General features: G+C 41.0%; 3 protein-coding genes across 4 annotated transcripts; 2 read left to right on the plus strand and 1 right to left on the minus strand.

Moving 5' to 3' along the window:
- The first annotated feature begins 1,597 nt into the window (after positions 1-1,597).
- Positions 1,598-16,502, plus strand: LOC103516534. The gene is made up of 5 exons (XM_026828902.1): positions 1,598-1,897; positions 2,070-2,451; positions 2,695-2,769; positions 3,157-3,395; positions 16,379-16,502. The coding sequence occupies exons 1-5, from the start codon at positions 1,889-1,891 to the stop codon at positions 16,397-16,399; spliced, it is 726 nt and encodes a 241-aa protein (XP_026684703.1). The 5' UTR covers positions 1,598-1,888; the 3' UTR covers positions 16,400-16,502.
- LOC113470461 lies at positions 5,365-6,517 on the plus strand. Its single transcript, XM_026828903.1, has 2 exons — positions 5,365-6,292; positions 6,422-6,517. Exons 1-2 carry the CDS (start codon positions 5,813-5,815, stop codon positions 6,488-6,490), a joined length of 549 nt encoding a protein of 182 aa, XP_026684704.1. The 5' UTR covers positions 5,365-5,812; the 3' UTR covers positions 6,491-6,517.
- On the minus strand, positions 10,586-15,406 carry LOC103516535 (serine protease snake-like). 2 transcript variants are annotated; one of them, XM_026828900.1, is made up of 5 exons: positions 15,255-15,406; positions 13,673-13,791; positions 12,561-12,823; positions 11,470-11,606; positions 10,586-11,008 (listed from the first exon to the last, which is right to left on the minus strand). In XM_026828900.1, exons 1-5 carry the CDS (start codon positions 15,306-15,308, stop codon positions 10,739-10,741), a joined length of 843 nt encoding a protein of 280 aa, XP_026684701.1. In that variant the 5' UTR covers positions 15,309-15,406; the 3' UTR covers positions 10,586-10,738. The 2 variants fall into 2 exon arrangements, with proteins under 2 accessions (XP_026684701.1, XP_026684702.1); XM_026828901.1 differs by lacking the exon at positions 15,255-15,406 and adding an exon at positions 14,774-14,930.
- Positions 16,503-16,596: the final 94 nt, after the last annotated feature.

A 16,596-nucleotide genomic window follows, 5' to 3' on the forward strand; every position in this document is an offset into this window, starting at 1 on the left:
CAAGTGGTCTTCAGGTATTGGTAATTGCATTGCATACAAGTGGTCTTCAGGTATTGGTAATTGCATTGCATACAAGTGGTCTTCAGGTATTGGTAATTGCATTGCATACAAGTGGTCTTCAGGTATTGGTAATTGCATTGCATACAAGTGGTCTTCAGGTATTGGTAATTGCATTGCATACAAGTGGTCTTCAGGTATTGGTAATTGCATTGCATACAAGTGGTCTTCAGGTATTGGTAATTGCATTGCATACAAGTGGTCTTCAGGTATTGGTAATTGCATTGCATACAAGTGGTCTTCAGGTATTGGTAATTGCATACAAGTGGTCTTCAGGTATTGGTAATTGCATTGCATACAAGTGGTCTTCAGGTATTGGTAATTGCATTGCATACAAGTGGTCTTCAGGTATTGGTAATTGCATTGCATACAAGTGGTCTTCAGGTAGGATATTGGTAATTGCATACAAGTGGTCTTCAGGTATTGGTAATTGCATACAAGTGGTCTTCAGGTATTGGTAATTGCATTGCATACAAGTGGTCTTCAGGTATTGGTAATTGCATACCAGTGGTCTTCAGGTATTGGTAATTGCATACAAGTGGTCTTCAGGTATTGGTAATTGCATACAAGTTGTCTTCAGGTATTGGTAATCGCATACAAGTGGTCTTCAGGTATTGGTAATTGCATACAAGTGGTCTTCAGGTATTGGTAATTGCATACAAGTGGTCTTCAGGTATTGGTAATTGCATACAAGTGGTCTTCAGGTATTGGTAATTGCATACAAGTGGTCTTCAGGTATTGGTAATTGCATACAAGTGGTCTTCAGGTATTGGTAATTGCATACAAGTGGTCTTCAGGTATTGGTAATTGCATACAAGTGGTCTTCAGGTATTGGTAATTGCATACAAGTGGTCTCCAGGTATTGGTAATTGCATACAAGTGGTCTCCAGGTATTGGTAATTGCATAATACAAGTTGTTCCAGTTACCAAAACATAAAAAAAAAACTTAAAACTGTTGGAAACTGCTGATTATCTAGAAAATGGTACTAAAAACAGCCCTTAAATTATTGGCAGGAAAATTTCAAGTATCCTTTCAATTCCCCTGAGATGGGGATATGTGTATCATTGTCTATACAAGTTGTTCCAGTTACCAAAACATAAAAAAAAAACTTAAAACTGTCGGAAACTGATTATCTAGAAAATAGTACTAAAAACAGCCCTTAAATTATTGGCAGGAAAATTTCAAGTATCCTTTCAATTCCCCTGAGATGGGGATATGTGTATCATTGTCTTGTTGAATAATTACTATGTACTATTGTACTAATTAATGCTTAATATCAATGATAAGTATCAGTAGTGCTTTATTTAGACTGTCAGCTTAGAACAAGTTGTTCCATTATACCAACAGTTTTGTTGTGCCCTCAATATCAATAAATTGTATTATGTTTACTAATTGCCTCTTTGTATTGTCTCATCATAATTTTATTGTATTTGTCTGATTGTAATAGGAGAAAGGCACCCGTTCCGAGAACGAACCTAGTAGATGATATTCGCCCCTGATGGGAATCCAACCCGGCACCTACATAGCGCTTACAAATCTAAATTTCAAGCCAGTGCTTAACTAAGTTAGATGTAGAATGACGCGGTCTCTTCATTAATTTTAGATTTTAAAATTACAATTTTAAACGAGGCATACGTTATATTCCTAATCGACGCATTCCATCCAAAACTAGTGATTTTTATTTTGAATAAAACATATAAATAAATCTTTCCTTTTGATAGATTTTTATTATCATTAACTTTCTTTTTTTCGTATTTTGTTTTCGTATATTTATCTCGTATCGTAACATAACGTACTGTCGTATTTAGAACACGCAGTTTTATTCTTGCCATGACCTCAGTTGAAGTTCTAAAAGATGAGGGAAAAGATGGTGGCTTGATGGAAACCGTTGAATCGTCGTTCGATCGGTTGAATGAAGACAAACCATCCTCCGAGGTGTTTCCAACGGTTAGTAAGGCATCGCACGATGACCGGCCACTATCCGTTGAATCCGCTTTACCCGTTTTTGATGCTTGAAGTTCTAAAAGATGAGGGAAAAGATGGTGGCTTGATGGAAACCGTTGAGTCGTCGTTCGATCGGTTGAATGAAGACAAACCATCCTCGGAGGTGTTTCCAACGGTTAGTAAGGCATCGCACGATGACCGGCCACTATCCGTTGAATCCGCTCTACCCGTTTTTGATGAAAACGCTAGTCCATCGTCTTCGAAAATTTCGACGCTGATTTCGTTGAGTAGTTTTCTCAATGCGGTTGATGAGAAGTATAGGGAGTTGCTCGCGCAAGAGGAGATCTTTTCGGTTGTAGAATCTGAACCTGCTGGGGAGGAGGAGGAGGAAAAGTCTGCCAAGCCCTCTATTCCTTCTTCGTCTACCGATATTTGTGGCCGCGTAGCAGGTAATTTCAGAGAATTATTATTTTTATACTATTTAGGTCAAATATGCTTTTTACGGTCACACTTGCATGCCGGAGGTCCCGGGTTCGATTTCGGGCGAGGTCGAAGTTTTTTCGACTCTCGCGGTGTACTCAGCCCTGTGAGGACAATTGAGTAACTACCTACTTTAATCGAGTGGCGGCATTACCAATGTGAACGCTGGGTCTTCACGTTCATGCTTACTAGTATAATTTCCTTTCCCCCAGGTTGGGGAGACAGTTCTGATTCGATTTGTCATTACGGAGGCACGTCACATATTGGATCCAAAGATGGAGCGTTTGGTGAGTTTAAAATTACATTTCGACCTTTCCAAGTATCTAATTTGATCCTCCCCTTTCTAGAAATAATAATGATAAACTCTTTATTGTGTTTTAAATAAATATTAACAAAAACGCAACTAGTGGTTACTGCATTGGGCAATCTCTGCCATCAAAACTCTTGTCGATAGATACCTAGGTAGTTCGATAGGTAGTTCATCATTTAGTCTCACGTATATTCAAGACAAATAACGGGTGTAAAGGTGTTTTTCCTTCCTTCTGAGGGTAAAATTCTATTACACGTGACAAATTTCTTTGCGACCATTTCTTTGCGTTTTAGTGCTAGTTGAACAAAGCTTGTTCCGATTGGCACGTTTCGCACATTACCTATTCTTTTCTATGACCTCGCAGGGACCCAACCTCGGCCCAACATCGCCATCATTGAGAAAACGTTCCCCGACAATCTTCTGGCCAAAGCTTGTGCCGAGATAGCACGCAAACGCCCCGACAACCCGATACGATATTTGGCGTTCTATCTGATGAATCATGAGAAGAATCAGAAGAGAAACGAAAAGTATGCGGCACATCTGGAGGCCATGATGGAATATAAGAAAACTTTGGTAAGTCGTATATATTTTTTTTTTTTCTACATTGTGCTTCAAACTCCTAGAACAGCTTCTGGCTATTGATACAAATTACTTTTATAATACGGAGTATCCCTCGTATTAAGGCTAAATGTAAGTCTCTCTTTAGAAGGGCAAAAATGAGTGCGTTAAAAAAGCACTATCTCAAGACAAGCCTTATTGAGCGTAACATCTTGATTAATTTGTTATTTTATTGTTGTACTGTTTTCAATGTTTTCATAGTCGAAGTTTTCTCTGATGTCCACCACTCACGTTGATGCATGCATGACAGGCCGCCTGTCAGGCAGGTTCAATGATTGAATTTTCATCATGCAAAAGGCGGCTTTTCAGGCTGTCTGTTGCCTGTGATCCTTTTTCCGCCCCCCACGTTCATGCTTGCATGACATGCTGCCTGTCAAGCTTGCATGACATGCTGCCTGTCAAGCTTGCATGACATGCTGCCTGTCATGCTTGCATGAATGTGTGGGGCGGGCATGATATTGACCCGTTTAACGTCTTTATAATACCTTTCCTATTCGTATTCGAACAGCATATTTCCTCAAGGTTAAGGTTGCCTTACACCTCAAACTTATTATAATACCTTACATGTGATTTATTACATTGCTTCCTCCTCTTATAACAATAAAATTTCGAGCTCTCCATAGTCTTCAGGTATTGGTAATTGCATACAAGTGGGTTCAGGTATTGGTAATTGCATACAAGTGGTCTCCAGGTATTGGTAATTGCATACAAGTGGTCTTCAGGTATTGGTTATTGCATACAAGTGGTCTTCAGGTATTGGTAATTGCATACGAGTGGTCTTCAGGTATTGGTAATTGCATACAAGTGGGTTCAGGTATTGGTAATTGCATACAAGTGGTCTCCAGGTATTGGTAATTGCATACAGACAAGTTGATCACCTTGAACTCTGATTTCTACCAGAAATGTGTTGATGAAAAAAACACTGGTGGCTATGGGCTTACATATTCCTACGTTGTTAAATCGGGAGCAACAAGTTGATCACCATGAACTCTGATTTCTACCAGAAATGTGTTGATAAATTAAACACTGGTGGCTATGGGCTTACATATTCCTACGTTGTTAAATCGGGAGCATCATCGCAATGTTATTTTGCTGCTAAGCCAGAGCTTGCTTTCACCAATCAACTGAGGAGAGAGCAAATATACAGATTGGAACGATTACGGAACTTGCAGAATCTGATGGAAATAAGGTCGAATCAAACAGATATTCCGGATGTACCTAATGTAGGTACCTAAGCAAATATACAAATTGGAACGATTACGGAACTTGCAGAATCTGATGGAAATAAGGTCGAATCAAACAGATATTCCGGATGTACCTAATGTAGGTACCTAAACAAATATACAGATTGGAACGATTACGGAACTTACAGAATCTGATGGAAACAAGGTCGAATCAAACAGATATTCCGGATGTACCTAATGTAGGTACCTAATCTCTTGCTTCATGAAAAGCGTTGAACAAAGTCTTGGATCAGCTTTTTCGCGCCAAGTGAAACCAATATACCCCCAAGACACAAACATAGCATCACCTAATCTCTTGCGTCATGAAAAGCGTTGAACAAAGTCTTGGATCAGCTTTTTCGCGCCAAGTGAAACCAATATACCCCCAAGACACATAGCATGAGAGAAAGCGCTTTCAGTATTTACATGCATAAGTAAAGTCATGATTCATGTGCCTTTAGATGCGCTTAATCTTATATCACTGTGTCCTTGACTCCTCGAGATTTTTTCAGACCTCTTGCTAGTTAGTAACTTGGTTGTCTAAAATTTCAAGCCAGTGCTTAACTATGTTAGATGTAGAATGACGCGGTCTCTTCATTAATTTTAGATTTTAAAATTACAATTTTAAACGAGGCATACATACGTTATATTCCTAATCGACGCATTCCATCCAAAACTAGTGATTTTTATTTTGAATAAAATATATAAATAAATCTTTCCTTTTGATAAACATAGCATGAGAGAAAGCGATTTCAGGATTTACATGCATATAAGTAAAGTCATGATTCATGTGCCTTCAGATGCGCTTAATCTTATATCACTGTGTCCTCGACTCCTCGAGATTTTTTCAGACCTCTTGCTAGTTAGTAACTTGGTTGTCCGAATTTCAAGCCAGTGCTTAACTGAGTTAGATTAGAATGACGCGGTCTCTTCATTAATTTTAGATTTTAAAATTACAATTTTAAACGAGGCATACATATGTACGTTATATTCCTAATCGACGCATTCCATCCAAAACTAGTGATTTTTATTTTGAATAAAATATATAAATAAATCTTTCCTTTTGATAGATTTTTATTATCACTCACTTTCTTTTTTTCGTATTTTGTTTTCGTATATTTATCTCGTATCGTAACATAACGTACTGTCGTATTTAGAGCACGCAGTTTTATTCTTGCCATGACCTCAATTGAAGTTCTAAAAGATGAGGGAAAAGATGGTGGCTTGATGGAAACCGTTGAGTCGTCGTTTGATCGGTTGAATGAAGACAAGCCATCCTCCGAGGTGTTTCCAACGGTTAGTAAGGCATCGCACGATGACCGGCCACTATCCGTTGAATCCGCTTTACCCGTTTTTGATGAAAACGCTAGTCCATCGTCTTCGAAAATTTCGACGCTGATTTCGTTGAGTAGTTTTCTCAATGCGGTTGATGAGAAGTATAGGGAGTTGCTCGCCCAAGAGGAGATCTTTTCGGTTGTAGAATCTGAACCTGCTGGGGAGGAGGAGGAGGAAAAGTCTGCCAAGCCCTCTATTCCTTCTTCGTCTACCGATATTTGTGGCCGCGTAGCAGGTAATTTCAGAGAATTATTATTTTTATACTATTTAGGTCAAATATGCTTTTTACGGTCACACTTGCATGCCGGAGGTCCCGGGTTCGATTTCGGGCGAGGTCGAAGTTTTTTCGACTCTCGCGGTGTACTCAGCCGAGAGAATTATTATTTTTATACTCTTTAGGTCAAATATGCTTTTTTACGGTCACACTTGCATGCCGGAGGTCCCGGGTTCGATTTCGGGCGAGGTCGAAGTTTTTTCGACTCTCGCGGTGTACTCAGCCCTCAGCCCTGTGAGGACAATTGAGTAACTACCTACTTTAATCGAGTGGCGGCATTACCAATGTGAACGCTGGGTCTTCACGTTCATGCGTGAGGACAATTGAGTAACTACCTACTTTAATCGAGTGGCGGCATTACCAATGTGAACGCTGGGTCTTCACGTTCATGCAAATAAAACAAGGTGGGCCCGTCCCTCCAGGAATTTTTTAGCCCGTAGTTTACTCGATCGTGGTTAAAGAAAATTAGTATGTACCTACATATGTACTATTATTACTCGCACTGCGTGTTCGGGAGGTTGCGTATACGGTCGCGCTGCACGCTCCCGAAGCTTCGCACGGTTGTGCATGCGGTCGCGCTGCGCGCTCCTGGGGCTTCGCACAGTTGTGCATGCGGTCGCGCTTCGCGCTCCGTTGTTTAAGGTCGCGCTGCGCGCTCCTGGGGCTTCGCACGGTTATGCATGCGGTAATTTTATAATTGGGAAACCTGAATAAATCTTCGATTTCGGGAAGATAAGACCTCCGTTATTACACTTCCCTCTATCAAACCTCTTGTGAGAAAAAGAAAAATAATAATAATAATAATAAATGAATTGGTCGGAATGTAGAGGTACCCATTGGTCGATGGGCCTTGGCCCGAGCCTACTGACAGTGGTTAGAGAGTGTGCACCTTGGATTTTATAGGGTGTTACCGAATTCGTTTGAGCACTCCCGTCGTCTTGGTGACGTAGTGGTTAGGGGGGGACATTTATCCGGTTTTTACCCCGGTAAAATCGGGGTAAACTTGCAATATGAGAAACTACGAGGCATCATACTCCTAGAACAGCTTCTGGCTATTGATACAAATTACTTTTATAATACGGAGTATCCCTCGTATTAAGGGTAAATGTAAGTCTCTCTTTTGCCAGCCTAGTTAGCTTAGTTGGTAGTGCGTCTGCCTTGTAAGCGCTAGGCCGCGGGTTCGATTCCCGCCCGGGGCGGATTTTATCCTGATGGGATAATGTTCGTTCTCGGAAACGGCTGGCTTTCTCCTATCCTGTCTTCCTTCTCTCCTCGATTTCGGGACGATAAGACCATAGCAGTTAAAGTTCCCTCTGTCAAACCTCTTAAAAAAAAAAAAAAAAAAAAAAAAAAAAAAAAAAAAAAAAAAAAACAAAAAAATAAGTCTCTCTTTAGAAGGGCAAAAATGAGTGCGTTAAAAAAGCACTATCTCAAGACAAGCCTTATTGAGCGTAACATCTTGATTAATTATCGGACAAGTAATTTTAGTGAATGGGAGATTATTTTATTCCACAAAAAAGGAATTAGAGAGTCACTAGATAGGTAACTTAAAGTGTTTTTAGTTCCCCATTTCTATTAGCTATAAATTCCCTCCCTCTATCCCCTTCTCTCCCTCTTTCCCGTCCTTCTCTCTTTCCTATCTCTCCTTTCTCTCTTCCCTTCTCCCCCTCTTCCTTTTCTCCCTCCTCCCTCCCTCCAATCCTAGCTCCGATTTTTCCCTCCTTCTTTATTTCCCTCCCTTCAAGTCCTTCCTTCCTCTCTCCTTCTCATTCTCCTCCTCTATCCTCCTCCCTCCTTCCTAGTCTCCTTCTATCCCTCCTTCCTTTCTCTATTCCTTCCTCTCTCCTTCTTCTTCTCCTCTATTCCCTTTCCTCCTTTATTCTCTCCCTCTATCCGTTCCTTCTTTATCCGTTCCTTCTTCTCCTCTATCCACCTCCCTCCTTCCTTCTCTCCCTCTATTCGTTCTTCCTATTCTCTATCCCTTCTGTTTCTCCTATAGCTCTGATTTTCCCACCTACGCCAGAATGTGTGGGAGTCTGAAAGGCGGGTTTCACCAACGATGACTAACTAAATCGGACAAGCCAGCCTAGTTAGCTTAGTTGGTAGTGCGTCTGCCTTGTAAGCGCTAGGCCGCGGGTTCGATTCCCGCCCGGGGCGGATTTTATCCTGATGGGATAATGTTCGTTCTCGGAACGGCTGGCTTTTTCCTATCCTGTCTTCCTTCTCTCTTCGATTTCGGGACGATAAGACCATAGCAGTTACAGTTCCCTCTGTCAAACCTCTTTAAAAAAAAAAAAAATACCCTCCAAGCTAACTAGGCTGGCACGAAATCCTTTCATCTTGCCAAATTTTTGTGGGTTTCGAGTCGATATCGATCGATAGTGTAGAGTTGTAGACTTTGTTAATTATGCTGTAAATCACTTATTTAAGTTATTTTAGACCTTGATTGTATTTTAAATATTCTTTTTAGTTTGCTTGTTCGTTTTTTATGTATAGGTATAAAATATCAGTATGTTCCATAAATAATTGTTTTTCAACATTTTCTGTCTCTTTGTTGAGAATGTGTATCTTATACTTTTGCAATTAGAGGTAATATTTCATAGAAATTAGTTAGGCCTTTTTTCTTTCCAAAATTTGGATCCTACAATGGAGGAGTTGCAATTGAGAAAATATTATTAATCTTGTTCTTATAATATAAGATAGAAGGTCGATTCCTACGAAAAAAGTTGTGAAAAATCCAAATCTGAGCTCTTACTAATGATCCATATTGAAATTCAGTCCCAAAAGTGAAATTTTGAAACATCCATTTTCACCCCCGGAGGCCATCAGGGCCGGAAGTCTAATGGAAGAGTTGCAATTGGGAAAATATTATTAATAGAAGGTCGATTCCTACGAAAAAAAGTTGTGAAAAATCCAAATCTGAGGTTTTACTAATGATCCATATTGAAATTCAGTCCCAAAAGTGAAATTTCGAAACATCCATTTTCATCCCCGGAGGCCATCAGGGCCGGAAGTCTAAATTTCATTTTTTGGCCTGAATTTCAACATGAACCATTAGTGGGACCTTTTTGAAGCACAAATCACCAATCGATATGAATTTCCTATTTTTTGGTGCTTCCCCTAGAGACCGCCTTAACATAACAATATCCCTTCAAACTAACTACCTACTAGAAAACTGATTCATTCAGAGGATAAAATCCCGTACCTCGGCTGAAAATTTCGCCTGCGGCACTCTATTTTATTTTGCTCACTTTAGCGTTCAGCGAAAATTAGGATAAGAAAATAACTACGAAGTAGGTACGTCAAAAATTAACTTGTGACAAAGCATGAGGCACTTATCTACCTACTTTTTGAAAAATTTCGCCTGCGGCGCTGAAAATTTTAAGTTCGATCAGCCCAAACTGGGGGCCCCGCGCCTTTGAAAGTCAATTTTCTACTTTCAAAAGTGTCCTTAGTCATCGCTATCCTTATCGACTTGGTCTGAATCAAATGTCTTTTGACTTGGGAATGGAAGAATCAATGTTTACGAACGATGAAGCTGTTTCAGACTTCATCACCATCTTGTCTCAGGATTTTGACCTGGTTATGATTGCAGAGCACATGGAAGTATCCTTGATATTACTAGCAGACCTGATGCAGTGGCCTTTAGAGCAAGTTGACCCATGCATTAAAACAAAGGTCTATATATCTGTATTGAAAACGAATTCCTACCAATATACATTAAAGAAACGTCCTGTTCTTCAAATGAAGGTATCACATGCATATTTTATTTATCTAATAAGCAGTTAGCAGTTAATGAGAAGAAAAAAGCGGTGTTCAAGTTAAAAAGAACCGTTCGACCAATCAACTGATCTAAAGTGGATTTCAACATGAGATGGTTAACCCAAGACAATGAGCAAAAACGAACTTGAAATAACTTCGTATAGAATATAGAGAAAAGGTAGGAACACATTACCTTTTTTTTCTCTTTTTTTTTTAAATTAATCAGGGTGTTTATTTTGTAAAATGTACCTCCCATAATGTATCAAATATATAAGACCTTGGTTAGACTGCGGGGGAAAAGGGACTTTTCAGTCCTATCCCAGCAGGATAAACAAGGTATATTCTATTCTATTCTACACGTGAGCTGATGGAATGGTCAGAAAGATGTAGTTCAAAGTTTTCCATGATATAGTAGGTACTAGGTAATTTCGTTCATGATAGCCACACTGCCCTCAAGAACTGCCCTCAAGTCACGTGACGTGATAGTATAGTGTGTTTCTACTTTCTTCCTTAAATATCAGACTGCAGGGCCGGTCTAAATTATTACCACGAAGTCAAAAACGAATCCTTTTCCAAAGACAATGAGCAAAAACGAACTTGAAATAACTTCGTATAGAGTAAGTATAGAGAAAAGGTAGAAACACATTACTATCATGTTACTGAAGCTCACGTGACGTGATAGTGTGTTTCTACTTTCTTCCTTAAATATCAGACTGCAGGGCCGGTCTAAATTATTACCACGAAGTCAAAAACGAATCCTTTTCCACCCGAGCTCGTTCGGCCTTCAGCTGGTCTGCCCTATAGGCCAGGGCCGTCGTCAGGCTACTGTTGGGGAATTGGTCGGGCCACACCGTATGTACAATCCACGGGACATAGTACGATACTCGCGTGTAGATAGCGGGCGTGTTGGCGTGACCGCATTGCCGCCCGTACGAGGTGATGCCTATGATGTTGTACATGCAGAGGTCGGGCATGATGGTTTGCAACGGGCCCCCGGAGTCACCCTGGAGAAAAGAGACGGGGGATGGTTAGGACTTGTGTTTTGTTCATATGGTTTCGGTTTTGTTGCGAGTTAGCAGGGCCGTATAGGGGGGAGGCGAAGGCCGAGACTTCAAAATTTGGAACATCCAGCCCATACATCCCTGTTTCTACTCTCGCGTAACGTGTTTGTGCGCATGCGTTTTTGCGCATTTCTTATAATCTTACGTCAAAATCCAGCCATCAGTGCTAAGGACAGCCACTCACTATTGGGTAGACTTGACAGGTCCCCCTATCAGGTCTACCTGATAGTGTGTGCTTATCAGGTATCAGATAGACCTGAGAGGGGGACCTTTTCAGCCGTGCCTGTCAGGTCTACCTGATAGTGTGTGTGGCCATCGGGTAGACCTGACAGCCGGACCTGATCAGGTGTACCTGTCGTCAGGTCTACCTGATAGTGAGTGGCTGGCCCAAGGCATGAGCTTACCTGACACGTATCTTTGCCTCCTGCCATAACTGTGGCGCACAGTTGTGACGAAATGAGTGTGGTCTCTTGTTTGGAACAAGTGTCGTTGTTGATAATGTCCAGGACAACTTTCATGAGACGTAGACTTTCTTTAGTGTCTGGGAGAGGAATAGAAATCAACGTGGTTTTTATTTGAATAGGACAAACCTACTAGATGTGAACTACTCCCCTAGTAACCAAATTATTCCAACCCCGTTATAATTTGGATTGCACAACCCCAGAATAATCCTAGGATCGAAGAAGGATTATATCCAGATTCTAGGAGGATAGTAAAATCCTGGATAGGTAAACCGGATTTTATCCGGGTAGAAACGCGATTGCAGTATCCCAGGATTAGAATCGGGATAGAATCTGGCTACCGGATAATCCGATCCTATCCTCTTTTCTATCCGGATTTTATACGGGTTCCACCCGGATAGGATCCCCTATCAGTATTTTTCTTTTATCAATTTACTAGATGTGAACTACTCCCCTAGTACTTATACTTTTTATAGGACTTAAAGTTGGCACGTACCTTACTGATTGTCTCTACAAGCGGTTCGCTTTCGTTGAATGTTATCTGTTTCGCATTTCCGTTTTTTATGTTCTAATTGACGAGTTCGCGGAGTTCGCGAATGATAACACATTGACAATTTGCTGAAGACGGGTCTGGAGTTCAGACCCGAAACGTCCAATACCAAACAGTAAGGTACGTGCCAACTTTAAGTCCTATAAAAAGTATAAGTTAAGTGTGAGTGTTGGCAAATCAAAAATGTCATTTAACTCCCCTAGTAACCAAATTATTCCAACCCCGTTACAATTTGGATTGGACAATCCCAGAATAATCCTAGGATCGAAGAAGGATTCTATCCAGATTCTAGGATTATAAAATCCTGGATAGGTGAACCGGATTTTATCCGGGTGGAAACGCGATTGCAGTATCCCAGGATTAGAAGCGGATAATCCGATCCTATCCTCTTTTCTACCCGGATTTTATACGGGTTCCACCCGGATAGGATCCCCTATCAGTATTTTTCTTTTATCAATGCTCACTGCACATCTCTACAACCTACCGAAGTAGTTGAGTTTCCCAAACCCGGACGCAATGGCCGTGGGGCTCTTCACATTATGCGCCCGGTTGAGGCACGCTGGTTTGAGCGTTTCGGAAAATTCCACAGGGGGCGCAATCTTGAGGAGCGCAATGTCGTGATATTGGGAAGTCCCCTCTGTGGTGTAGTTGGGGTGCAGGATGTTCTGCATCACCCTGTGAATGTTATCGGTGACACTGTAGGAGAGTTTGGTGATCAGTCCGAACCGAACGTAACGGGGCTTGCCTCTGTAAGTTGAGGAAAAGTTGAATTGGAAATTTAAAATAATAATAAAAATAGTAGTCGTCCACAAAGGAGAACCGACCATCTACCCTCACCTAGTACCGACCCAAGAAAAAATAAGCAAATCATGCTAATGAATAGAAGCGTCCTAGAAGGAGCCTTGACCATAATAGTGATGGTGTTGGCGAGGGTCAATGGGCAATGGTCGCCGTTGTGGCCTTGAGAGAAAAAAAAGTTTAGAAACAGTGCTCTTAACCACTTGGTAACAGAGGTGCGCAACATTTACTGGTGATTTACTTACAGTGGACTGGTAATACAATGGGCTGCAGTCATTACATAGTTGGGACTTATCAGGGATCCTCCACAAAACCATTTGACATCTTTCATAGTTCCTCCTTCTTCTAGAAATCCCACTTCAGCCTGGAACATGATCAGGAATATCAGGATCAATAAAAGTAGCCTACACTCAAAGAGGTGAAGAGGGAGAACCGCCGCAGTTATCCCTATTAGGCCGTGCAATAGTCCTAAACTAAAATGGACGCGGCACACAATTGATCAAGAAGAGACCGCCCGGAGAACCGACCATCTACCCTCGCCTATTACTGACCCAAGAGAAAATGAGCAAACCATGCTAATGAATAGAAGCGTCCTCAACGGAGCCTTGACCATAGTACCGACCCTTGCAGAAAATCAAGAAATTGAGTTGAGTATTTTTTCTGTGATGGTCTTGGCGAGGGTCAATGGGCAATGGTCGCCGATGTGGCCTTGCAAAAAAAAAAAAGTTTAGAAACAGTGCTCTTCTTAGCCACTTGGTAGTAACAGAGGTGCGCAACTTTTACTGGTGATTTACTTACAGTGGACTGGTAATACAATGGGCTGCAGTCATTACATAGTTGGGACTTATCAGGGATCCTCCACAAAACCATTTGACATCTTTCATAGTTCCTCCTTCTTCTACAAATCCCACTTCAGCCTGGAACATGATCAGGAATATCAGGATCAATAAAAGTAGCCTACACTCAAAGAGGTGAAGAGTGAGAACCGCCGCAGTTATCCCTATTAGGCAGTGCAATAGTCCTAAACTAAAATGGACGCGGCACACAATTGATCAAGAGGAGACCGCCTTAACATAACAATATCCCTTCAAACTAACTACCTACTAGAAAACTGATTCATTCAGAGGATAAAATCCCGTACCTCGGCTGGGATTGAACCCACACTCTTCTGTTTATCAGGCGAACGTCTTAAAATAGACATACCCAACCGCTCGGCCACTAAGACATTTGTTTCCGAGACGTACAAAACTTCTTTATTAATCAACTCGATCGAAAAGTTTGAAATTTTCCCCTAAAAGTCACTTTTTCCTCTCTAGCGGGTCTCCCTTTCCTACACCACCGGTGACACCTACACCACCGAGGCAGGACCACGTTAACCAAGGAATTTTAATTGTGTTAAGCATAAATGCTTGTCACATATGCCGTTCCCCGCTTAATACACTCCGCTACATTTTATGACTTAACTTGGACTCGAACCACGAACCTCCAGATCCGAAGTCCACCGCACCAACCACTGAGGTTTGTAGGACCACGTTAACCACGTCCTAGTTTAGTGGAAATGAATAGATCAGTTGCGCTTACTTGGGTGATGTTTCAAAGTCATAGAGCAGGAAAAATGAGGACCAACGGATTTTTTCTTTTTCTTCGACCACCTACCACCTACACCACCGAGGCAGGACCACGTTAACCAAGGAATTTTAATTGTGTTAAGCGTAAATGCTTGTCACAAATGCCGTTCCCCGCTTAATACACTACGCTACATTTTATGACTTAACTTGGACTCGAACCACGAACCTCCAGATCCGAAGTCCACCGCACTAACCACTGAGGTTTGTAGGACCACGTTAACCACGTACTAGTTTAGTGGAAATGAATTCAAATCCTCCTCTCTAAACTTACTTGATGAGGGAATTCTCCATACTTGGCCCGCGATCCCCCTATAATCATAGGCATGGCTAGGATGTCACACTGGGTCCTCACATATCGGACCCCGCCCACCAGGGCCGGCGCTAGGGCTATTGGACTCTCATCCTGTATCTTGGAATACTGGGTGCACTCTGGGTAAGAAAACAAAAAGGTATGCTCTGGATAAGAAAACAAATAAAACATGTAGGTGATGAGGTCATAATTCAAGACTCCCGCTTCGTTTGTTTGTGCGCAAGCGTTTCTGCACATTTTGATGTGAAATATGACGTCACAACTCTTTGAACTTTTTCATTAGAACGGCAATTAAAAGTTGAATTTTCGACCTTTTAAAGTTACTTTTTCGGAGTTTTGACCTCAGATTTGGATTTTTCACAACTTTTTACGTAGGAATTTTCTAATAATAATATTTTCCCAATTGCAACTCCTCCATTCAAATCCTCCTCTCTGAACTTACTTGATGAGGGAATTCTCCATACTTGGCCCGCGATCCCCCTATGATCATAGGCATGGCTAGGATGTCACACTGGGTCTTCACATATCGGACCCCGCCCACCAGGGCCGGCGCTAGGGCTATCGGACTCTCATCCTGTATCTTGGAATACTGGGTGCACTCTGGGTAAGAAAACAAAAAGGTAGGTATGCTCTGGATAAGAAAACAAAAATCTGGTGTGACACATCACACGACTTTCCTTATCCTATTAAATTATGCTTATTTGAGTGTTTTTCACCTTAACTTTTACAATATCTCTAACCCTTTAGTCAGTATAGCTGAAAACCGCCAAAAAACGGTCGAAATGCCGCCAACTACAGCACCTATCAAGTATTTTGTGTTGCATCCTTGTCACATTTGTGGACTAATAATAATAATAATAAAAAGAAAAATGAAAGTAATTAAATAATAATCTAGGTTAATTACTTTCTTCCTCCCCTTTATATATTGGATCCAAAGATGGAGCGTTTGGTGAGTTTAAAATTACATTTCGACCTTTCCATGTTACATCTAATTTGATCCTCCCCTTTCTAGAAATAATAATGATGAACTCTTTATTGTGTTTTAAATTAATAAATATTAACAAAAAAGCAACTAGTGATTACTGCATTGGGCAATCTCTGCCATCAAAACTCTTGTTGATAGATACCTAGGTAGTTCATCATTTAGTCTCACGTACGAGTACATATATTCAAGACAAATAACGGGTGTAAAGGTGTTTTTCCTTCCTTCTGAGGGTAAAATTCTATTACACGTGACAAATTTCTTTGCGACCATTTCTTTGCGTTTTAGTGCTAGTTGAACAAAGCTTGTTCCGATTGGCACGTTTCGCACATTATTCTTTTCTATGACCTCGCAGGGACCCAACCTCGGCCCAACATCGCCATCATTGAGAAAACGTTCCCCGACAATCTCCTGGCCAAAGCTTGTGCCGAGATAGCACGCAAACGCCCCGACAACCCGATACGATATTTGGCGTTCTATCTGATGAATCATGAGAAGAATCAGAAGAGAAACGAAAAGTATGCGGCACATCTGGAGGCCATGATGGAATATAAGAAAACTTTGGTAAGTCGTTTTTTTTCTACATTGTGCTTAGAAATTTTTAAAAATAGAACGAACGATTTTTGTCTTACTGATAGAACGATTTTTGTCCTCTTTTCGAGAGAAATTCGCCAGTCAGTGTCGATAGACTTTGGTCGACTGTAGAGTAGACACACCTTAAAGGGTTTTTACTTGATGTTTGGTTTTTTTGTTCGACGATTTAATTAAAAAATCCTGTTGTGGTCAAGTGCAGATGAACGAA

This window comes from Diaphorina citri, unplaced genomic scaffold (assembly GCF_000475195.1).
Source record: "Diaphorina citri unplaced genomic scaffold, Diaci psyllid genome assembly version 1.1 scaffold1592, whole genome shotgun sequence".
Taxonomy (NCBI): Eukaryota; Metazoa; Arthropoda; class Insecta; order Hemiptera; family Psyllidae; genus Diaphorina; species Diaphorina citri.